At 36.3% G+C, this 26366-nt stretch overlaps 1 protein-coding gene across 4 annotated transcripts in view; it reads right to left on the reverse strand.

The window, feature by feature from the left end:
* The window catches only part of rcan2 (regulator of calcineurin 2), a 95688-nt gene that overhangs the window by 10566 nt on the left and 58756 nt on the right, over positions 1-26366 (reverse strand). For all 4 annotated transcript variants that reach the window (XM_067384237.1, XM_067384240.1, XM_067384239.1 and 1 more), the window contains 2 exons: positions 12252-12425; positions 10955-11126 (listed from right to left, as the gene is read on the reverse strand). In XM_067384237.1, the coding sequence (XP_067240338.1) occupies positions 10955-11126; positions 12252-12425 (346 nt within the window). The remainder of the gene's footprint in view (positions 1-10954; positions 11127-12251; positions 12426-26366) is intronic.

Here is a 26366-nt window from a genome sequence, read left to right on the forward strand (position 1 = left end):
TTTGTACATTAAAAACATCCTCTAGAAGTAATTTTCTACCCTGTTTTTGACCATCTTTTGAACACTCAATTTTGATAGGTGTGCCGCATTCAAGTCTTAGAAGTAAATGCCCACTGCTATGATTGTTTTAATCTGTGGGCAGGGCTAAAGAGATGTTGATCTTCTGCAGAGGCGGTCTAAATTCATGACCCCTTTAAAGGTTGTTGTGCTTTGTGTAGCTATTAGAACCCTCTCTGGGCCCTGTACACCCCACATGCTTGGCTCCAGGTCTGTTATCTAAGCGTCCACAGATGCAGCAGGAATATTTCATTAAGCGCTTTTGCTTTCTCAGGGTGAAGCGGCTGGGTATGCGCCTTGTAAACAGAGCAGGGAACAACAAAAGCATTTTGCTTTAATGAGCTGGAGTGTGTGCTTGTATTGTTGTACTGTAAAATTTCAGTGCTGGTCATGTGGAAACACAGCCTCTCAGACACTTGTCTATGGAAACACATGCCTAACAATGGAAAAAAGCTTCCTTCCACAACAACCACAATCATTATTGCCATCCGACAGCAGTCTAACACAGTCAAGGTGCCTGGGCTGAATGGGCTGTTTGTTTAGCTTGCCACATGGTTCCACTTGAGTGCTGTTGATTGCTCAGTTTGTACTGTCTCCTCTGTTCCCTAATTGCTTCAATTCAATTGCTATTAACATGCGTCGGCTTTGTGACTGAAGCCCATCATAGGCCGACAAGGTCAAAACTAAAAGTTTGAGGCAATGAAACGTCAGCGCACAAAACACATCTCGGATTTACGCTGTAATTCACTGAAGCAGCAAAACAGATCTCAGTCAAATGGCCTGTTGGGTAAAATTAATATTGAAATTAGGACTGGGCCATATACCAGATAACAGGGAACGTTTCCATAACTTTCACTAACGTTATGTAAAAGTTATATAAATGTTAGAAAAAAATGTTCCTAAAAATAATGTTACTTACTTTATGATTTTATTTTTACTTGACTGATGTTTCATAATGTTGAGTGAAAACGTTCTCTCAACAACGTTCTTGTAACGTCTTTATGATTTTATTTTTACTTGACTGATGTTTCATAATGTTGAGAGAAAACGTTCTGTCAACAACGTTCTTGTAACGTCTTTATGTTATTTTTACTTGACTGATGTTTCATAATGTTGAGTGAAAACGTTCTGTCAACAACGTTCTTGTAACGTCGTTATGATTATATTTTTACTTGACTGATGTTTCATAATGTTGAGAGAAAACGTTCTGTCAACAACGTTCTTGTAACGTCGTTATGATTATATTTTTACTTGACTGATGTTTCATAATGTTGAGTGAAAACGTTCTCTCAACAACGTTCTTGTAACGTCTTTATGTTATTTTTACTTGACTGATGTTTCATAATGTTGAGAGAAAACGTTCTGTCAACAACGTTCTTGTAACGTCGTTATGATTATATTTTTACTTGACTGATGTTTCATAATGTTGAGTGAAAACGTTCTCTCAACAACGTTCTTGTAACGTCTTTATGATTTTATTTTTACTTGACTGATGTTCTCATAATGTTGAGAGAAAACGTTCTCTCAGAACATCCTTTTTAATGTTATTATTTGCTAAATGTTTTCATAAAATTATAATACGTTCTGAGTACAACGCTCATGAAATGTCCTTACAATTTAATTTGTACTTAATGAATGTTTTCATAATATAGAGAGAAAACGTTGTGACGTTCATGTAACGTTCTTACAATGTTACTTTTACTTGATGAACATTCTCATAACATAGAAAGAAAAAGTTCTTAGAACAACATTCTCGTAACGTCTTTAATATTTGCAAATTTTTTTTAAATGTTACTACTTGTTTGATCATTAAAGAAAATTGAAGAGAACATGAAGTCACAAGACATGCATAAGGAACAGCCTCTCTTCAGCCTGAAGCATCACTGTAAAATTACAGTTTTTGAAACTTTATGAAACCCTTCATATACACAGAACACAATTTTGTTGCGTTTTCTTTTTCTATTGTGTTGTTTTCCATGTCTTATTTGATTTAACTCGATTTTGCATTGATTTGATGTGCTGTCTAGTTGTATGTTTGAGCTTGAGTTCTTTTTTCCCTTGTTTAACTAGGTGGGGTTGTGTTTTTGGTTTAGAAAATGTAAGCTTTGCTCTTTATGATTCCATGTGTATTTCCCAGAGACTCTAACACAGTTTAGTGTACTACTACACAGTAGTAGTAATTTGGACGTTGAGAAAATATTCCGAAATAATGTTTTCACAACATTTCCAAAATGATAGATTGGAATATTCTTCTAATGTTCACATAAACCAAGAAAGAAATGTTCTTAAAAACCTGATCATTTGAATGTTCCGAAAATATTCCGAAATAACGTTTTCATAACATTTCCAAAATGATAGAATGGAATGTTCCTCTAACGTTCCAAGAAAAAACATTCTTAATACATTAAAAAAACTCGACGTTATCAACATTTAAAAAACATTCAGAAATAACGTTTTCATAACTTAATGGGAATGTTAGCAAAAGAACATATTTTTATTAGCTGGGATATTGAATATTCATGAAATATTTGTGAAGATTTTGTAGGCAATATAAAATAAAGTTTATGCCTTTTAATTGATCATTTAGTTTATTAAATAAAGACTCATTAGATTCATTTTGCAAGCACGCCTTATCTTGTAGGTGTGTAACGGTATATGTATTCGTCCCGAACCGTCACAGGCATTACGGTTCGGTTCATGCAGTATGACGACAAATACAGCATTAACCACCAATAATCGTTCACCAATAAATGTTTTTTTACTTTTGTTAATAGACAAAGTGTCATCTTTCAAACTCTGTCCATTTTATCACAAAATTCAAACAACAAATGCAGTTTTGATAATTTTTTATGTGAAGTGACAAACGGCAGGTCGGAGCACGCATGAACATGATCATCCTCTTCTCTTCACTAACAGAATGAACATGAAGGTATGTTACTAAGATACAGTACAACTTAGTGTTTCAACTACGGAAAGATGTCAGTAAAACAGTTTGTAGTCATGTAGTAGGCTGTTACATTAACCTCAGAAAAGTCATTGTGTCAACGGCTTGTTAGTTTGCTAGAGAAAGGAGTTTCGCTAAATAAATGCACTATATTAATTATTAAATATTAATTATATTTTAACAGAAGTTAATGCAAAAAATGCCTTATGTGTAATTTACATGCTTACAATACATACATTTTTTTTTTTATTATTATTTGAGAGTTGATGATTGTGTCTAAAAATAAATAGCAACTGAATTTAATTATTTGGGCTCTGTTGTTAACTGTGACCTTTAATAGGGCTTCCTAATAGTTTACAGCATTAGCAGAGATCAATTTTTTCTCCTTAAGAAAATTTTAATTATAATTGAATACATTTAAAGACAGAGACACACAGTTGGTTCAATAAAACATTGTTTAATAAAAAAATAGAAAAAATTGTTTTGTTTTCTCATCCTGCTGTACCAAACCCATACTGAATCGTGACATCAAAACAGAGGTACATACCGAACCGTCATGTTTGTGTACCGTTGCACCCCTATTATCTTGCATCTCTCTACATTCAGTGAAGACAATTCAGTGAATCATTCATAATTCTGATTTAAAGATTTGTTCAAGTCATCAGTCAAACATCTCAGAAGTCTCTAATAATATAAAAAAATAGTATTAAAATATCTAGATAAATGTATCCCTTTTTTAGCTGCAGCCCTGCTTGAATTTGAATCAAATTATGCAATTTAGTATGCCACTGCGTCTACTGTAGTAACATAAGGCCTTGTTTCACTCGGTTCAGTGCCGCTCTTTCTCCATTTAGACTCCTCTGTCAGGCAATTAAGTGGTAATCAATAACAATAATGTACTGTTCTCTAAATTCACACTTAATTGACATTAAATATTGTAACTTTAGGATTTAAAGCAGAGGATTAGTATATTAGTTAATTGTCAGAAAATCCCAGCTTGATCTCTGGAGTGTGATCTCCCAGTCCTGTAATTCAGTTCAGATTGATTTTATGCAAGCATACATACACTCAAACATGATGTTTTATCCTCAGGCAATTTATATTTGACACATTCAATTTACAAATGTGATGGAATCTAATCTGACAAGTGAAAGATGTTTATGGCCCTGTTTACACCTGGTATTAAGATGCATTTTATTCAATCGAAAGTAGACGAGAGAGACACATTCCCGTTTACGCTTGGTGTTTTAATCCATCTCTTTTGTCCACTTTTGACTGCTTCTGTCCTGATTTCTTCGAGGGGAGGGTCTATGGGCTTTTTCAGATCTATCAATCTAATGGAAAAAATAAGCTTGCACAATTTACATATGAACGCTAAAGGAGATGATGGAAAACATAAAGAGAGCAGCAGTTGGAGAGTAGGCGGTCTTTTTTGGTTGTTCGAATGCATTCAACCACGGGAGTGTCTACACCACGAAAGCAATCCGGTCGAATGCGCTTTGATACCTCTGGAAGTGGTCGAAAGTGGACAAGCTCGAAATGTTTTAGACCCCGTTTACACCTGTATTTAGCGTCGTCCGCTTGTGATCCGATTGTGATTGTGATTACTGACTTCAGAACAGGCTGTGAAACCACTAAAAAGTGAAGCTGTTTCAATGTCCTGCTCAGGAATTATGCAGCTCTGAATTACTCTCTTACACAACCTCCCAGCAGCCACTGAGGGGATATGGCCACTTGATGCAAATCTAGCACTGCTGTGTATGTTTATATATATGTGTAATAGTACTGTAAGTGTTGTATGTGTCACAGTGATGTAAAACAGTGTGATATGCAAGCTAGGCTGCATTTTTCCATCGAGCATGTTGCTGTATGGTTAGCTAAATCAAGGGTTGGCTGGTTAGCATAAGCAGTTGGCCCCTGCTTTTTCCATTGACATTGTCATTCAGATATACTAATATTTTATTATTTTATAGTAGATGTTTTTTTTTTGTTTTTGCTTATATTTTTTCTCTCTGTTGCCTTCATGTCACAAGTTGAGTTGTTTTTGTCTTGCTATAAAGTGTTGTCATATATGAATTGATTCAAATAATTGATTACATTTATATTTAAATGCTTTGACAAAAAAAAGTTTTAATTATTAATTTAAAAATTAATCCCTATTACATTATTTCCAAAAACAGTTGATTAATTTATAATTTAATTTACTGAAAATTATAAATGAAATTAAAAGATTGATTAAATCAAAATATTAAAGGTGCTCTAAGCGATCCTGGGTGGAGTAACTTCCTGTTGACGTTCGAAGTGTTGTCAAACAAAACAGAGGCTAGCTAGGCTAGTCATGAACGCGCATTTAAAATCATTCTTGTCGGTTATTGGCTGGAGCATGTTTATTACGATTTGTTGTCCAGGCTGCACCAGGTAGTTTTTGTTGCCGTTTTTGGAGCTTGTGGCGACTACAGAGGCTGCTTTTTTTACAGTGTGTTCAGGGGACAGGCAGCTAGTGGATAGTGAGGAGATGTTTGCTGTATGTGACAAAAAATGTTTTGGCCTAAAAACGCGTGACATCGCTTAGAGCACCTTTAAATTAAAGGTGCCCTAGAATTAAAAATTGAATTTATCTTGGCATAGTTAAATAACAAGAGTTCAGTACATGGAAATGACATACAGTGAGTCTCAAACTCCATTGTTTCCTCCTTCTTATATAAATCTCATTTGTTTAAAAGACCTCCGGAAAACAGGCGAATCTCAACATAACACCAACTGTTACGTAACAGTCGGGCTCATTAATATGTATGCCCTCAATATTTGGATATGCCAGTCCATGTTCAAGGCATTACACTAGGGCAGGCAGTATTAACGTCTGCATCTGTGCACAGCTGAATCATCAGACTAGGTAAGCAAGCAAGGACAACAGCGAAAAATGGCAGATGGAGCAATAATAACTGACATGATCCATGATTACATGATATTTTTAGTGATATTTGTAAACTGTCTTTCTAGATGTTTCATTAGCATGTTGCTAATGTACTGTTAAATGTGGTTAAAGTTACCATCGTTTCTTACTGTATTCACGGAGACAAGAGAGCCATCGCTATTTTCATTATTAAACACTTGCAGTCTGTATAATTCATAAACACAACTTCATTCTTTATAAATCTCTCCAACAGTGTAGCATTAGCCTCAAACTCATTCAGAATCAAATGTAAACATCCAAATAAATACAATACTCACATAATCCGACGCATGCATGCAGTATGCATGACAAACACTTTGTAAAGATCCATTTTGAAGGGTATATTAGCTGTGTAAACTTTGTTTATGCACTGTTTAAGGTGAGCTCCAGGGGTGGAGAGCGCGAGCATTTAAAGGGGCCGCAGCCTGAAATGGCGCATTTCTAATTATGCCCCAAAATAGGCAGTTAAAAAAATTAATTAAAAAAATCTATGGGGTATTTTGAGCTGCAACTTCACAGACACATTCTGGGGACACCTTAGACTTATATATTACATCTTGTAAAAAAACATTCGATGGCACCTTTAAATGTACATTTTAAAACCCCTAGACTCACACTGGCAATTTAGTTAAAAAAACGGGGCACGGTTTTTATGAAAAACAGGTAAAGTGAAAGCTGTCGTGCAGACCCAGAAGTGCATTGGGGTACCGAACCTGAGACCTGTATGAGGTGGTCTGAAATTGGTTGCACTGGAACCAAAGCCACTTGAAGGCAAGCCTACGACCTTAGACAGAGCAGCAATCAGAGCAGCAAATGAATGGCTCACGATCTCTAATCTCCTCAAAAGAGTTAGTTTGCAAGCAGCAGAAAGCAACCTCCATGCAACGCACAGTAAACCCAAATGTTGTTCGCTCTGGTGCACTGAATTAATAATAAAAAATAAAAAAACCACACAATGTATTGACCTGTCATGTTTTCTATCATCGTTTGTGACGATGTAAGATAAATACAAGTGCACCCGGGTTAGATAGAATCAAGTTGAGTGTGAAACCAGACCAATGTTGGTCTACCTACTACAATGAGTTATCTTAGCGGAGACTCTCATTGTCCTAGATCTCAGTGTGTCATCTGCATGTTAGCCTTGCATCTCACAGTGACTCATATTATCACAGCTGCAAAAGCTTTTAACTGTATGTGAAGTATTTATCTGAACTACAGAGTAAGCGTTTCAACACTCTGATAAGCTATGACTCATTTGTTTACACATCATATATTATATAAATAAAATAGGTTAAAACAGAGTTATGCTTCCACATCCTCTGTAGTTATTTAGAGAGAGCCAGAGAGAGAGAGAGATTTAGAATTCAGCAGGATGTTTTCACGCAATTTTGAAATTGATCCCTTGGGGGTTTGATGGCTGAGAGTCCATAATGCCAAGCCCTGTTGCATAATTCAAATGTTCCTACTCCATAATCCCCAAACGCCTTTTACACTGTCAGTTAAAAATAGACCAAACAAACAGAGGGTGGCATTCAATATTGACCTGGTTCCATAAGTGATGTACTGCCAACCAGAGAGGCTTGGTTTCCCCGTGGCTGAGTACAGTCATATACTCACGTGCTCTACATGCTCTAAAGCAGAAACGAGGCAAGATGGACTGAATGTGCCGAGCAGCTGTTTAGATGAGAACACAAGACGATGATGCTCTTGCCAGGGCAGCAGATGGATCAGACTGAGTGATATAATACTGACAAATTTAGACGCATTATGAGGAACCGCATGGCACTCTTATGGGTAAAAAAGTCTCCCGGATGGATTGTTTAGTTTTAATACAGCTGCGAAAGTGACTGACAGTAACAATGTTGTGTTTTCGGCTTGATTTCGGAAAGATCCAGGCTAAAGGCTGATGGATTCAAAGTAATTCTGAGCTGATGGCTGGGATTGTCTGGTTTTACTTTAAATCAGCAGAGAGCATACATTTAGTTTATACAAGGTCATTGACATGAGCCTGATGCTATGGCTTTGATGGAAAGGAATGATATTCATGAGACAAGAGTCAATGATGGCAGATCCTGATGCTCTATACTGTACATGACTGATCTGGTAAGAGCAAGTCTGCAGGAAGCTCTTCTGTCTTAGTGTAGAAAGAGCAAGAAGATGCTAAGTGTAAACAAGTTAAAAATATGGGAAACATCTGTCAGTGCATTAAGACAAAATACACTTATGAATGATTCATCCATCCATGCATGTGTGTTATGTATTTATGTATTTATTTTTTGACTTTGTAAGTGAAATTTAAAATAACAGACTTCTCTCTGGTGACATATGCTGGACTTCTCCAATCATTTAGTACACTGAAACCCCACCCCTTTCTTACAATTGACTGCAAACTCGCATACAGATCTGCCTTCATCCAATCAACAATCAATGGATTGAACCAAGTCCCTGACCCTTTTTTATTTTTCAATAATCCGTTTTTATGTTAAAACATCTGAGGCTACATCCATTACAATGCAAACTTATGCAGAAGAGAAGAATCTAAAGTAAATTTATTTTGTTTAAAGGATTTTTAGATATTTTTACTAAAAAACAAGTCAAAAACAATGAATTAAAACTCATTTAAAAAATGATTTTTTTGCAGTGTAGCATGCACAATGAATGTTAAATGAACCTTAAACTAGCCAAAATTACTTTAACTACTTTAACTGTGCGTTTCCCTGAAAATAACTGCACACCTTAGAACGTTCGCCAACCAATCAGGTTCAAGCATTCAACAGTCCCATAGTATAACATTAATTAATCCATTAGGTTTCATGAGATTACAATGAACAGCAATATTTTACATTCATTAAATCAAGAGTAATGTTAATTACCTCTATATTGTTCCTTGTTAATTCATGTTGATGCAAAACATGAATGTTAATTAATGACATTAAATAACATGTTCATTTTTTTTAAATGTAGAAAATTACTTGAAATAAGATTAATAATGCTTTAAAATTTAGTTTGATGTTGGTTCATATTAACTTTTGCATTACGTAATATTACCATAGAGAACCTTATTGTAAAGCTTTTCCTGTATTTCTTGGTTTATTGGACAGTACCATGATGGTGATACTCATTTTCATTTCATACCATAGGACCACCACAGTGTTTTTTGTAAGGGTAAAGTAGTGGTGGACAATGGAAAGACAAGGACAAAGATGATTTATAGATAACCTGACAGTTACATAACATTATGGAAGAACTGTCTTCATCTGTTATTTTAATACATGCTGCTATAAAAAACTCCACAGAAAATTCATGGTAGCCCGTTAATTGGGAACTGGAGATACACAGAAACAGGAAAGAGACACTGAAAAGGTCACCCAGAGGTGCTTTATAATGTGCTTATTTACTCCCAGATGGCTGAGCTGTTCCCAGGAGAGCCAGGGCACTCACAGGCCCACTGTATGTAAGTGTGTGTGGTCCATACCAAACATAGCCCCCTGTCTACACTGTCAAACACCCAGATAAACAGAAGCACCTATACGGCAGCTTTAATCAAAACACATTACAGCTCCACAAGCACTGACTACAGTAACCACTCATCAGGGCACAGTGGGAGTCGCACACACACATACACTCCCTTGAAGGTCGGCTGAAGAAGAGCACGCATTGATTAGGAGCAGGATGGTTGACGTACAGTAATCACCTGCACTGCAGTGAAGAGGATTCAATTTAAGCCAATGGCTAACCGAGTGAGTAATGGATGTGCTTGATTTGAGAGGATAAGGATTTGTAGCATGCTATGTGATATCTTAGCATACAAGGCTGAATTTAAAGGGGTCATGAACTGAGAAATCCTAATTCCATTGATCTTCTGATATACATAAGAGGTCACAGGTTGTGTAATGTGCCACTTTATTATGTAATAGTGTGGCTAAACACCGCCTCCACAGAAGAAGATCAACATCACTGCCTTTTTAGCCCCACCCACCAAATCACGCATGCCATGTAGTAGGTAACAGAGAGACCCTAACACTGGGTTACTAGAGCTAGCAAGTGATAAAGATGGCTTTATTTGTATTCGGTACATTTCACTGTGGATTATTTGGTCAATTTACAAACAGACTTTTATGATATGGACATTAGTAATCTACTGCCTGATCTGTGACCAGTGATGTCTGATATTAGTGATTCATGTACAGTCAGATATTCTTTGTCTATGTCTCAGTAAATCAAACCAGTGACTAAACAGTCAACTTCACATTTTTTCTCTTAGTAGGATGAAAATAATCTGTTAAACTGTGCTTAAATTATATATAGAAAGTGATCAAAGAACGCTCCCTTTACAATCGCTGGAGCTGTCAATCAAACGGTGTGAGTTTATCAGTGACTGATTTGCACCCAAACTCCTGTTAAAATCAACAAATCTCTCATTTACGTCGATTTTGCACTGTTCGTTGATGAACGCATTCGTGAGAGTGCAGAAATCGAGTTGTAACGACAAGATCGCCGAATTCATGCGCTCAACATGTCTGTGATCGGCTCCAATGTTCATCACTGCAACCTTTCATGTCACAATCTAAATATAATGCTACAATCAACACTTTTCATGATTAGTTAACCTTGAGAGCTGTAATAGTAAAAACGTGCTAAAGGTTTTCTTGAGAGTTCCACATAGAGAGTAATAATTAGCTATTTCATCTGCAAAGATGTCAGCCAATCACAGCAGTGGGCATTTACATTGAAGTCTCACAGCAGACACACCCCTTCAAACAGAGCGTTCAAATTAGAGGGCTAAAATCAGGGTAAGAAAAATGCCTTTTATTTCTAAATTGTATTTTTTTAAATGTAAAAATCATTCTAACATTATAAGTGCACCCCATGAAACATTATAAAACAATAAAACAAAGTAGTTCATGACCCCTTTAAGAGTTCAGGTGTAGACCTTTAGATAATGATAATGATGCCACAAGACAAAGATTGAGAGAGAATACTGGCGAGTTGCCACTGACCTGGACCAAGCTTGGCAACTGCATACAGCAGGTCGTAGTTAATAACCGGTTTGGCCTCGTCAATCTGTTGCCAGCCGACTGGAGGTGAGCCAGGAGGGGAGATGAGGAACTGTTTCGAAGGCTGGGGAGGAGCCAGGTGCAAATTGTCTCCTTCGGATGCTGGGTTCTGCACCTGAAAGCCAGAGGGTGTGTTAGTTCAGTCAAGATGCATTCAAACAAAGACCTGACTAGAACACTTGATGGTGAGATCAAGTATCCATTAGCAAATATGTGTTACATGTTTGAAATCTGTTTGTTTTTTAACATTATGCAAAAACAGCATTCTATACACCAAGATTAGGCAAAATGTAAAGGGTTCGCTCAAAAATTGTAATTCTGTCATCATTTACTCACCCTCATGTCGTTCCTAATCTTTAAGACTTTCGTTCATCTTCTGAACACAAATGAAGATCTATTTAATGAAATCTGAGAGCTTTCTGTCCCTCCATTGACAGTCTACGCAACTACCATTTTGATGGTTCAAAAAGTTCATAAAGAGATCATAACACTAGTCCATATGATTTGAGTGGTTAAGTCCAAATTTTCTGAAGAGACACAAACGCTTTATATGATGAACAGATTTAATTTAGGCTTTTATTCACATACTGTAAGAACATTGATCAGCAAACATAAACAGAAGCTCAACCAAATCTGCTTGACGTGCAAGAACGTACCTCATTGGATCCCGCACGTCAAACAAGCATGCTTGAGCTTCCACTTACCGTAACTGAAGTTTGTGTTGATGAAAGTTTTTATGAGAATAAAATCCTAAATTTAATCTGTTCATCATATAAAGCGATTGTGTTTCTTCAGAAAATTTGGACTAAACCTCTCAATTCATATGGATTAGTTTTACGAAATCTTTATGAACGTTTTGAAGCGTCAAAGTGGTAGTTGCATGGACTGTCAATGAAGGGACAGAAATCTCTCAGATTTCATCGAAAAGACCTTCATTTGTGTTCTGAAGATGTACTAAAGTCTTACGGGTGTGGAACGACATGAGGGTGAGTAAATGACGACAATTCTCATTTTTGGGTGAACTAACCCTTTAACAAGGGGCTCCCATTCAGTTCATGAGTTTAAACTGAATCTGAACTGAGTTGGTTACAGTCCACAGAACATCTAATCTATCTATTGTTCTATCATTACATTGATATTGAAATATACTTTGTTTAATCCACTCAGACTTAGGCAGAAACACCATAATATCATTTTGCAATGCTTAGTTTGTCTTTTACATGTCACTACCACTTCTCACCTGGGCAAAGTAGAGTTTGAGTTTCTTTCCTCTGAAAGGTGTCTCGTGCAGCTCTATTCTAGCGCTGGCTGCTGCTTTGGGGTTACTGAAATTGATTCTTACACGTCGGAAGCTCTTAAACTGCTGGAACGACACACCCTCATCGTACGCAAGGAAGAGCGCCTCGAACATCTCCTGAAAGACAACAAACAAACAAGGTATATTAACAAGAGATGAATATTTCAATTCTGTCCACTGGCAAATGTCAAATCATGAATAATTCATGTCTTCACAGAGGACAGAGAAAGTCAAGCAGGAATGCTTCTTTACTGTGCCAGAGACAAGCAAGACCTGTTTCACCAATATCTATCTTATCACGGCCATGAGAGAATGATTGCGATTAATGTCAGCATTTTGCTGACAGGATGAACGTCATTGTATTCTTTATGAGACAGAGCAGACTTTGGACTAGGCACGCCTCACAAAACATCCAATCAGCTCAGCCAAAATTGGACCCTGTTGGAGAGACAGATTGGCTGAATCTGTTATGACACTTTATATTCATTTCCTGGGCAGAAGAGGAACTGATGAAAGCAATTCTATCTGCAGCTTGTCTCTCATGTCTCTCAGTTCAGTAATCAGTCCTGCTGGGCCTGAGTAACCTTCAGCACTCTCAGCCTAATGTGTTAAAGAGAGGATTTTCTCAAATCAGATGTATTCTAACCTTCACCATGAGGACTTAAAGGGATAGTTCACCCAAAAATGAAAATTCTGTCATTTACCCACCCTAATCAGGGTTCCCACTCTTTTTCAGCAAACATTTTCCAGGACTTTTTCGAATAAAAGACAAGGATCACGCCCTAAAGTAATATATTGCTCTCTAAGTCTTTAAAAGGTGTACAGTTCTGCCACAGAATTAAAGTCGCAATTACCTTTTTTGTATCTCACTATTCTGACTTTTTTTCCCTCACAATTGTGAGTTTATATCACAGTTATGCAATTTATAATTCTGACTTTACAACACAATTGCAAGTTTATATCACAAATATGTAAGCTTGGGATTTTTTAGAATTTTGAGATAAAAAGTTGCAATTACCTTTTTTATTTTTTATTCAGCAGCAGACACTTCCATAGTTTATTGCCATGACTTAACTATAAAATCAGTTTTTAATATGAGCTCTTAATCATACATTATGACAAGTTGTTCTCATTACCAGTGTCCATATCATAGCAAAAAATGGAACTATTTTAATGTTTTAGCTATTTGAAAATAAAAATATTAGTCAAAGACAAAGTCGATGAACAACAAAGAAACCCATAACGCGTAATAGAATAGTTATTTCTGTCCCATCCAATGCTGGTTATCACCATGTAATTTTGGATTCAATCCCGCATTTAAATAAGTTAGTCATTCCCAAAACTTTGCAGTGTGTATACTTGGCAGCATGAAAAACTTTCAAATTGCGAATGGGTTATAAACAGATTTTCCTTTTTTAATCACTGCAGCGCAAACTCACAAAGTTCTGAACTGTTGTGAAAACCCCTGTTATAATCAATGAAGCTGGCTACACTGCACAATGAATCCCTTATTGACCTTATATCGCATCAAAATTATTAGTTAGCAAGTTACTGCATTAGGTAGCTGCTTACTAATTAACATTTTCTGCAAACATTTGAGCAGTTAATAGCATTAGCTCAAAAACTCAGCATTCCTGAACATTGCACTTTCTGCAACTAACAGTAATTGTTTTTGGCCAGGAATAAACTTTTTGTTCTCAACTAAAGAAAAACCTAAGAACTTTTGAAAAAATAAATTTCAAGGACAAAAACAAGATTTTCCAGGACATTTTTCATTTTCTCTAATTTTCCATGTGTTTTCCAGGACTGGAAAGTTTGTCATCAATTTTCCGGGTTTTCAAGGTTTTCCAGGACGAGTGGGAACCCTGCTAATGTTGATTCAAACCTGCATGACGTTCTTCTTTATGTAGAACACAAAAGATATTTTGAAAAATGTCCATATAATGAAAGTCAGTGGGGTCCCATGTTGTTTTTACCCTAATATTCTGCAAAAGTTAATCTTTTGTGTTCCACAAAAGAAAGAGTCACAGGTTTAGAACAACATGAGGATGAGCAAATTATGACAATTTTCAGTTTTGTATGGATTATCCCTTTAAAACTATATATTTTTTTTTACTCATTATAGTTTTTCATTGATTTATAAGACCTCTGATGATTTAATTTTAGAGGTCCAAGTGTGTAATTTCTGTCACTTATATTGCAAAAATAATATTTAATGCAGGTTACGCAAACCTTCCCGTTTAACGAATGACTTATAAACTGGGATAGGAAAAATATCTTACTAAAAAAGTAAAAACACGCTGTTATGAAACTCCTTTAGAGTAGCATCTGAAACAGGATTGCTGGAATAGAAACACCTTAGACCGATTAGTATTTTCCAAAAGAATGGCATCAAATGTGCGTAGGCTATCACATTCCTGATTTGATTGTTCAGCTTAGTGAGGTATTTAATTGCATTATTTTCAGAGGCCTGTTAAAATGGTTAATGTCTCAGTGTTAGGTTTGCTTTGCCTTTTAAAGGCATTGCACATAAGCACTTGGAAGTCAGGCTAATGTGTACACCAAAAATAGGTATTCAACATGAAACCCTCAAATATGCCCTTAAATTCTAGCCAACCACTGGTGAAACACTTCAGCGCGATGACAAACAATAATCTAAAATGTGAAACACTTATACCTAACATGGGAAGGTAGATATGAAACATATTGTGAGGCCCAAGCAACACAAAAGACACATTTGACAAACATATTTGTTGTACTTTGCAGGTAACTTCCTGCTTTAAGGGATTGTTCTGTGATAAGTGTACAATTTGTTGCTTTTGATAAGATGTCTTCTAAATGACCATTTACTATCAGTCACTAGAGATTCTTCTCAATCCTTCCCAACACATAGAATCTAAACATGTCACTTTTAGAATCAGGAAATAAAAACTGCTCTATAAAAATGTCCAGAGACAGAAAGATGAAAGATTAGAGCTGTTCGCTGGTACTCTCCTGCAGAAACAGATGGATAGCTGAGCCCGTTTTCTTCTACGGCGTCGATACAACACCTTGTATCCTGTCACAATCTGTGAGAAGCCTCCAGCATATTCCTTCATCTCAGAGCCAAGAGTGAACGTCCCCAGAGATGACAGCTGTGGATGTGTCGTGTCCACCGTGTGTCAGGACGCGAGGTGTGTATCAGCAGTGACAGCTTGGCCGATTCTGAATGACTCAGCAATGACAGGTGACACCAGATGAGTCCATCAGAGAGTTGCAGTGCATATGTGCACATTTTCTATACTCCAGGTTTCTGACTCAGCACTTCCCTGAAGTTTTACATGATGTCAAGTGTATCCAGAGCTAATTATAGAACAAGAACTTGATGGTGTGTGAAATGCAGATCAAAGCATACTCGTCTGATCCACTGCACCTTGAAATGAGATCATTTACTAATGTCACAGCACTGCTGGTCACCAGCATATGTTGTGTTGTGGATGCTGGTGTCCCTATCAGGCATCTTAACTTAGCTTAATTAGCCTCCCTTGGTCAACCAGTCAGACATCTGCTAATTTTTGCTGTGAGAAATAGCTTTGCAAATATGAGTTGAATGTACAGTGGCACAATGTACTGTAAAGGACATCTAGGTTTGTTCACAAAAGTATACTGTGGTAAAACGCTACATTCACACTGTCAGTTTTTGGTATTGGGAAATGCATTTACTTACAGGTGTGAGTCTCGAAATGTCCCCTTCACAAAGCAACTTACAGCAGCGTCTCAAATACGGTCTGTATGAACGTGCAATGAGGGTCAAGTCTGTATTCTCTTACTAGTAACCATAGCGACAGTGACCAAAGTAATATCAAAAATGGCGATGTACATAAAACTGAAAAATTGTATCACTTTTGACATGACAACTGAGTCGCGTCCAATTGTGCCACGAGTTCATCCATCAAATCTTAACCGACAGCAGCTTCAATGAAACATGCTAGCCGGACTCCTTTAAACATTGCACTCACACCTCACATCCTTTGCAGCGTCTCGCGCATGACACGGCATTTGAGTCGATCATAAAACACAAAACGATGGGAGCGGCTCCGGTGGAGAATAGTGACTGGATCTAGCTTTAAGTTACTGAAAGTGAAACCTCGCACAACTAGTTGTCCAGTGAGGTTCCGTTCACATATTTTCAGAGAATGTGGTTCCCAGCTAACAATTTTTGCTTCACAGAATGAAGTTTTTGGTTACCAGAATGTTCTTTTTAAATGTTTGTTTTGGTTAGCCAGAAAAGCTTTCTTAACAGAAACAGAATGTTAGTTTTTGGTTTGTAGAACATTATTCTAATATTCCCCTAATGTTATTTTAATGTTCCTCTAACGGTCCCCTGACATTCCTATAAAGTTATTTTAATGTTCCCCTAATGTCATTCCAACATAACTATAATGTTATTCTAACATTACTCTAATGTTCCCCTAACATTCCTATAACGTTATTCTAACTTTATTTTAATGTTCCTCTGATGTTATTCCAACATTCCCCTAATGTCATTCCAACATTCCTATAACGTTATTCTAACATTCCTATAACGTTATTCTAACATTCCCCTAACATTATAACTTTATTTTAATGTTCCTCTGATGTTATTCTAACATTCCCCTAATGTCATTCCAGCATAACTATAATGTTATTCTAACATTACTCTAATGTTCCCCTAACATTCCTATAATGTTTTTCTAACATTCCCCTAATGTTATTATAACTTTATTTTAATGTTCCTCTAACGTTATTCTAACATTCCCCTAACGTTATTCTAATGTTATTATAACATTATTTAACATTCCCAGAACGTCCCATAACCTCCTTGCTCCGATATCAATATTCTGCTGTACGTCAGTAATCATCCAGCACACCTGCAACCCAGTATAGTATAAGCGGTATGGAAAATTGATGTATGGAGGCTGATAATCAACATTATAATAAAGGGTGAGGGTGAGTAATTAATGACAGAATTTTTATTTATTGGGTGAACTAACCCTTTAAAGCCAATCTTTGGCAAAAAATGAACATTCTGTCATCATTTACTCACCTTCATGTCGTTCCAAATCTGTATTTCTTTCTCTGTGGGACACAAAAGAAAAAAAAATTCCAACATTCCCCTAATGTCATTCCAGCATAACTATAATGTTATTCTAACATTACTGTAATGTTCCCCTAACATTCCTATAACGTTATTATAACTTTATTTTAATGTTCTTCTGATGTTATTCCAACATTCCCCTAATGCCATTCCAGCATAACTATAATGTTATTCTAACATTACTGTAATGTTCCCCTAACATTCCCCTAACATTATTATAACTTTATTTTAGTGTTCCTCTGATGTTATTCTAACATTCCCCTAACGTTATTCTAATGTTATTATAACATTATTTTAATGTTCCTCTAACGTTATTCTAACATTCCTATAACGCTATTCTAACATTCCCCTAACATTATTATAACTTTATTTTAATGTTCCTCTGATGTTATTCTAACATTCCGTTAATGTCATTCCAACATAACTATAATGTTATTCTAACATTATTCTAATGTTCCCATAACATTCCTATAACGTTATTATAACTTTATTTTAATGTTCTTCTGATGTTATTCCAACATTCCCCTAATGTCATTCCATCATAACTATAACGTTATTCTAACATTATTCTAATGTTCCCATAACATTCCTATAACGCTATTCTAACATTCCCCTAACATTATTATAACTTTATTTTAGTGTTCCTCTGATGTTATTCTAACATTCCCCTAACATTCCTATAACGTTATTCTAACATTCCCCTAACATTATTATAACTTTATTTTAATGTTCCTCTGATGTTATTCCAACATTCCCCTAATGTCATTCCAACATAACTATAATGTTATTCTAACATTATTCTAATGTTCCCCTAACATTCCTATAATGCTATTCTAACATTCCCCTAACATTATTATAACTTTATTTTAATGTTCCTCTGATGTTATTCTAACATTCCGCTAATGTCATTCCAACATAACTATAATGTTATTCTAACATTATTCTAATGTTCCCCTAACATTCCTATAATGTTTTTCTAACATTCCCCTAATGTTATTATAACTTTATTTTAATGTTCCTCTAACGTTATTCTAACATTCCCCTAACGTTATTCTAATGTTATTATAACATTATTTTAATCTACATTGTAATAAACGTTCTATATAAATTATTTTTAGGTTATTTAAAAATAAGCACCCTGCAACATTCTGGGAATGTTATTATTTGGTTCTCAAAAAATAACCAAACGGGAACCAAATACTAATGTTAGGGGAACGTTCAGTGTTTGCTGGGTTGTGAATCCTGAACATTTACGGGTGTGAGTTCAGTTAGAATGCGGTTTTCACTCCCGTAAATAACTGTGTGTGAACGTAACCGTATTAAGGACTCAAATACAGGACTGACAACCATATTCTGTGTGAACATGGCCACATTCAAACAAGATAATACAACAGCAAAATAATACAACAGCAAATTTGAACTAGATTTTTACATTTTGAGTAGTGCTTGCCCATTCTGTCCACTGTGATGCTGCTAGGATGTTGCTATGGGGTTTTTAGCATATTACTATGTGGTTGCAAAGTGATTTCAAGGGTGTTACTTGTCATTGCTTATTGGCTTATCAAAAGAACTAATTATTGATATTCTGGTCCTTATTTTTTGAGTCATCATGTCGAAAATCAAAAACCTGACTGCTTAGGAAAGTAAAAACATGTTGCACAATTTGAGATTTCATTCATGTCCATTGCACAGTGGAGGATGATTTACAAGCCGAAGGTTAACACTTAGGGTTGATCAAATCACTAACCCTAAGTATGAGCAATAATAGTAATGATTATTATATTATTAACACCAAAAATATACAACAGCTGGCTATCACAGCCATGGAATGTGTTTAGAAAATAAACCCTAATGGAAACACTGAGGTAACTTATATCACTTTATGCCTTGAGTATATGAGGCCAAATATACAAAGTGATAAACAAATAGACCTAATATTTTAAACAGATGGAGATAAAGTATGACTGTACTTTATTAAAGTGGGTTACATGGTGTTATGTTCCTTTTTGAGAGCCCTCGCCGGACATTTCAAAGCGAATTATTTGTAGTGGAAATAAATGACATTCCTTTACAAATATGGACACTAAGATGAAGGGAGGAGGATGTAGGGTTATGTGCAGTGGAATATTTTGCCACTGGCTTTCTAAAAATATTACTTTATCTAATCATAAAAGGATCTGTGGAATGATATATTTAAAAAATGTTAAAACACCAGAACTTTGGCGTGTAGTGGTTTTTCCATTCTCAGTAGATTAATCACACACACACACACTTACACACACATATGTATGCGTAACTAGCTAATTTTATGTCATTTTAAATTGCATATTGAAGAAAAAAACATTTTGACTGCAAATAGATTATCTGTGCACAGATTGTTGCATTTCTTTATGAAGCTGTTGGTGCATTGTCAAGGTTTCTTTTTAGCATTTAACTACATGGTTAGTTGTGAGTAAAGTTGGCTAGTCATGAAAGTGCAAAGGAAGACAGCAGTCTGAGGGAAACATCTCAAATTCTCCATAGAAAATATCAGTGGTACTTTGTCTCCATTGATAGCTGGGTATGTGTTCACCTCAACAGAATGGATAGAAATCTGTGTATTGCTGTGCTTTCTTTTTTATCCTTGGCACAGACTAGTCACCCCTCTCCTTTCCCCACTCTGTATTTTTCTATTTTTGAACTCAGAGGAGCCTATAAAATTGGAAATTAGCAAATCGACAGGTCTGCTCTTCATTTACCACCACCTTGAAACACATTCAAAATCAGCAACAGCAGTTGGCTTTAAGTGCCTTCATTTAAGGTGGTGGAAATTAACATTGATACCATCTGTTAATCTGCTGGTATAAATGTCATGAGAATAAGACATAATGTTGTCAAGACAAAGTCATGATGCTATGAAGCTCTGACTACATATACAGTTGATTTTGATATATCAAGTTGAATATCAGTTGATATTGATGGTATATCACCTCTGCTGTTTTCTAATGTTCACTTAAGGGGTTAGTTCACCCAAAATTGAAAATTCTGTCATTAAATACTCATTCTAAACCCGTAAGACCTTTGCTCATCTTTAGAACACAAATTAAGATATTTCTGGGGTTTTTTTTGGCACACAAAAAGTATTCTCGTCGCTTTGTAATATTACGGTTGAACCACTGCACTCACATGTTTTAGTAACTTTCTGGGCATCTGAAAGTGTTAATTATCTTGCTGGCAATGGAGGCCTCACTGAACCATCAGATTTCATCAAAAATACCTTAATTTGTGTTCTGAAGATGAACAAAGGTCTTACAGGTGTGGAATGACATGAGGGTGAGAAATTAATGACAGAATTTTTATTTATTGGGTGAACTAACCCTTTAAAGCCAATCTTTGGCAAAAAATGAACATTCTGTCATCATTTACTCACCTTCATGTCGTTCCAAATCTGTATTTCTTTCTCTGTGGGACACAAAAGATGATATTTGAAGATTGTTTCAGCGTTTTTGTCCATACAGTGGAGGTCAATGGGGTTGAATTTTGTTTGGATCCCACTGACATTTGGACAAAAACAGTTGAAAGATTCGTCAAAATATCTTCTTGTACGTAATGGTTTAGAATGACAGGGCTGGTAAATAATTACAGAATTTACATTTTTGGATGAACTCTCCCTTTAAAAATAAATGAATAATGTAATAACTGTGTTTTTAGCTAATTTCAACATGAATATCCATTTTTCCTTACTAAACAGAATGATGTTGTTATTATGCCTAAATTAAATTGTTGCATTTACAATTGATTTTAGTTTTTACCACCAAACTATATTTTTATCAGAAAGCTTTCAGAAAGATCTAACAGGTAGCCATTAGTTGCAGTATTTATTGAAGGTATCATGCAATCACAAACAGGTAAAGGACGCATGAGGTAGCTAAAAACATTAGGTAATTTGCTATGATGTTGTGCGAAAAAAACAGGCATGTTTAATTCGGACGGGGTAAAAATCACAAAGTACGTCAGTGAAACAATTTTACCTGACCCTCTCAAAAACATGTCCATTTTAGGTGGGAGTGGAGCATTAAAGGACCAATCAGGGTGAATTATATTAGAAAGAGAGGGAAAAATCATTTGTTTTGGAAGCAGCCAAGCAGCCATGTTAGTTTATAAACAGCCTGTGGTGACGTCTGGGCCGCTATATGATCTCAACCCACTAAAGCATGAAATTACTGTGCAATGACACACTCAGTTAGCAGCTTTTTGCTTGACAGATAAAAAATCCATCAAGGATAAGAGATATGCTAAAAATAACGCACATTAGCCCAGTGACACCTCACTTAACTTCTCATAGATAGTTGCTTTCCTGCCAAGATGAACCAAAGCAAGTACAAACTGCGTCAGATGACAATACTAAAATGTAAACAGCAGATATGGCTGGAGACTCCATTAGAATGGAATGATTGGCCTTCCCATCAAAAAGAAAAAACACAAGGTGCTATGCTTTTCCACTCTTTTTTGAGAATGGTGTGGTATGCATGTGGCCATTTAAGAAATTACAGCTGTTCTTCAGCAAAACCGTGTGTTTACCGTTCACGTTGTGGCTTGAAAATGTTCTTAATAGGGGGTGGAAGAGGGGAAACTGCAAACTGAGCCTAACCTTAACATTAATCCTGAAATGAATGTCAAGTTTAACAGTCCTCTGCTTTTAATCAAGACCAGATCCTCTCCTTGCTGGGAGATGAATTAGCCTCAGATGGGGGAGGAGAAAAAGGTGCATTTTTCTTTGCATGGAGAGACACCATTCATCTAACACAGATCCAGGTCCTCTCAAGCTCATTCTCCTCAACTTTGACCTCGGTTAAATATAACTCTTCAAATGTACGACTATAAAACAGTGCAATGCTTCTCTTAGGACTGCAAGCCTAAATATTACACAAATACTGGATCTAGTATAATATAGAGATGTAAACAAACAGATGTATAATAAGGGCAAAAAGGGGCCCAAGATGAAAACACAATCTTGAGAGTCTTCTAGCAGGACTATCAAATGCTTACTGACAGTTCCCTTGTAGAGTAAAAAGGTTGAGAACAGAGAAAACAATTCTAATAAGATAATAAAAATCTAATATTTAGATGCCTAGTTGGTGAACTTATGACAGGAAATGGAGTCATGTTGCATGCCTGAGATGTTCTTACTGTTATTAGAGGAAGCAGGTCACCTCCATGGCACCCAGAGAAAATAAAACTGACCTCCTGACTTGCAGTGTTCCCAGCGAGGAGCAAATAAATGTGGAAAGCCCAGAAGACCCACTGCTCTTCCTGCTATTACTCAGCATTATGGCCCAGCTGAAACTCGGCCCAGTCACAGCGCAGACAATGTGAAACATGTCACGAAAAACTCATGAGGCAGGAAGAGACAGACACAGGGGGTCAGAAACACTGCATGATCTTATAATGGTGAATGGGAGGGATCCATATGGGAAAGATAAAGAGGTAACCTATTATATGAGACAGGAAAATATTGGTTTCAGTCTATATTCTTGACAACATTAAAACTAAGTTTTCTGAAAACACATGATAGCTTTGTGTAATGCACAATGCTCAAAGTATGAGGGTAGAGGGTTAGCAAGTCTCATTTTTGGTTTGTTCCTCATACAAAGTCATCACATACTGTAGCTTCTGAAGACTTGCAATAGTGCACAACTCCTATTGACATTTTTCTTTTTGTGGACTATGAATGGTTGTTTTATGGCAAGAGCAGTGTATCGCTCCTTCCTCAAAACCAAAACCTAATCTTGTTTACATCAACATTTGGCAATTTTTTTTAGCCTCCAAAACAATTGTTAATTGTTTTCTGCTGTCATAACCTAGGCCTTGTGGGTGGGGGAAAATAATATTTACCAATAACTTTTCAGTGAAAAGGCCTGTTCACATTAATGTTCAGCACGAAAATGTGGTCCGATTTTCACATGTGATTGTCTGTTCATACCAATGTAAAAAAAAAAAAAAAAAAAAAAATGCTAGATAGGCTGAATGAAAAATGTGATTTCACTCTGTGACAGTAGGTGGTGCTGGAAAAGCAGAAATACTCCAGTACACAAAGTGCTGCGGAGGTTTCCATTTCCGACACCTTTTTGTCATGGAGAATGGCTGAATCCCACTAACTTCTATGCACTTTCGGTCTTGTGGACTGCCGTAATGGCTGCCGCATATTAGGTTTCAGAAGGGTGCTCACGAGCGCCCCCTTTGTGGCTGTTATGCACCCTCGATGTGCACTCAGCTGAGGCTACAAGTTTGAGAGCTACACAGAGGACTTTATCCGGCAGTCAAAGCGGCATTACGTCACGAAAGTGCCATTTGGGATTCAGCCAATAGGACGTATATATGTACATGTTTTAAACATCTGTTCTGATTTTTAATGGTGTGTTAGAAGGGCTTTTCACACTGTGCTTAACAGAGCTCCAGAGCGGGGTTAGCACTGCTTTTGTGGTGTTAACCCCGTATTGCAGTGCCAAACTTGTGCAGGCTGAAATGATGAGGTGTCAGAATGTTACAGACGCTTTGCAAAAAAGACGACCAATTGCGTTCTCATATTTGCCTGCTTTGGACTTTGTATGTAAACAGTAAATTCAGCGTTTGAGAGGAAAATGTCAAATGCTGACAGAAAATGCGACAATTACAGTGAAGAAGAGACCGTAACGTTCTTACCTTTATAGTCTGAAATGTCCATTCAGTATAAACTCGATAGTACAGTCGGCAATACGAGGATGCGCAATGCTAGAGCTTATATAAACAGGTCGCATGCGACCTGTTTATCCAATCAATGACACTGACACTGCATATAAGAAGTAATGTACAGCATGAAACATCAGTAAATTATGAGCAGTGTGAAATGTTAAGCAAGATAACCCAGGATTCCATTTACTCTAGGTTTAGAAGTGTGAAAAGCCCTAGAAAACACTAAATACTATAGTACAGAGACAAGAGAGCCCATTCCAGAATCTTCCTCTACTATTCACCATCGCTTAGCAAAATACTGTTAGTGACAACACCAAGTCATAGTAACACCAGTGGCTCTTGTGGACGTGACCAAAAGCATGAATATAATTACCTGGCCATTTTTTTCCCGCTTTGTGATAAAAAACAAAAGTGATTAGAATACCACTTTATAAAACAAAAATTGCATTGACAGCATTGGAATGTTCATGTCAGTCTGAACTCATGCATTAATAGCTGTTTGTTCAAATTAAAATGTTTATCAAAACCGAGGGAAAACAATCTAACCGAACATTCGTATTGGTGTGAACTAAATCGATTAATCGTGATTGATCGCATCTAACATAAAAGTTTGTGTTTACATAATATATTTGTGTGTAAATCTATAATTATATTTATATATATATATTATATGCAGTATGTGTGTGTGTGTGTGTGTGTGTGTGTGTGTGTGTGTGTGTGTGTGTGTGTGTGTGTGTGTGTGTGTGTGTGTGTGTGTGTGTGTGTCTATTCTACATTGTTTGTATTTTGGTATTGCTATATTTTTTAAAATGGTGCGTAAGTGTACATGTCGCGAATGCCCTAATCGCCAAAAACAACTACGGTGACGTAAAAGTGCATTACCAATGCCGACAGATGAAAGGATTCAATGGAATCAACTCAATGGAAAGGATTCCGGAAGAGAATACAATGCTGAATAAAGTTATAGTTTTTGTTATTTTTGGACCAAAATGTAATTTCGATGCTTCAACAAATTCTAACTAACCCACTGATGTCACATGGACTACTTTGATGATGTTTTTATTACCTTTCTGGACATGGACAGTATACCGTACAAACATTTTCAATGGACTAAATCTAAAATATCTTAAACTGTGTTCCAAAGATGAGGTCTTATGGGGTAGGGGTCTTATGAGGGTGAGTCATTAATGACATCATTTTCATTTTTGGGTGAACTAACCCTTTAATGTTAATCAAACAATTGTGGAATCATGGAAAAAAAAAGTTGAATATATATATTTTTTTCCTATAGATATGAGTTTTGACCTGGTTTGTGCCAAATTTGGTGGTTTTTAGGTATGGTTGCTAGGTGATTTTGTTTTCGAAACTCGTTTTTTCTCAAAATTGACTGTAGCGGTCATTTTTTGTCGGATTCCAACAAATCATACGTCATTTTGAAAGTTTTAATATACAGTAAAATGAGAGAATAACAATAACTCATTTTTGAAAATGAGCTCATTGCAACTTATTTTGCCAGCATGGGTTACATATAATGAAAACTTTTACGTTAGATGCGATTGATCGACTTTTACAGCCTAGTATGAAGCATTTCACGTTTCAGAATCCAATTAAGTGTAATAAAGTCCCATCCTACATTTTTAATTTTCCTTTGTAGATGCTTCCATGATGTTAGACAAACAAATTCCAATCTATTCATGGATACATAGTGCTTAGGAACACTAATAGTCATCTTTTTAAAACAAAAAAGAGAATATCCTTTGCTACCAACATTCCTTCCATGCACAACGAGGACACACTGCATTAAAATTGTCATCACATGTTGTCAGGACAAAGAGATATGCCAACGATCCCTGTGGCCCCATCAGATCGGACCCTGCTTGTCGAGCTCTAATATTTACTAAATTGCCAAGTACAGTATAATGCAGTTCAATTAAAATAGATACCACTGAATCCAAAGGGTGCAAAGAAGCATTATAAATGCCCATCCAAATGAAGGATGTGGAATCAATCAGTGACCTTGTAGGTCTGACAGAGTCTTTGATGTGAAAGATGAGAGTGTCACAGACTTCAGAGAATGATGGTCAGTCAGGCAATAGTGTGACGCACTGAGATCTAGTGTATTTTCTGTAATGAGAGGTGTGCGGTGTGAATGAAAAGAGCTGTCACAACAAGTGTACGACTCAAGGCAAACCTCTTCACCAATGAGTGCAAAATTACCGTTAGACAGAAAA

Source organism: Chanodichthys erythropterus, chromosome 4 (assembly GCF_024489055.1).
Source record: "Chanodichthys erythropterus isolate Z2021 chromosome 4, ASM2448905v1, whole genome shotgun sequence".
NCBI lineage: Eukaryota > Metazoa > Chordata > Actinopteri > Cypriniformes > Xenocyprididae > Chanodichthys > Chanodichthys erythropterus.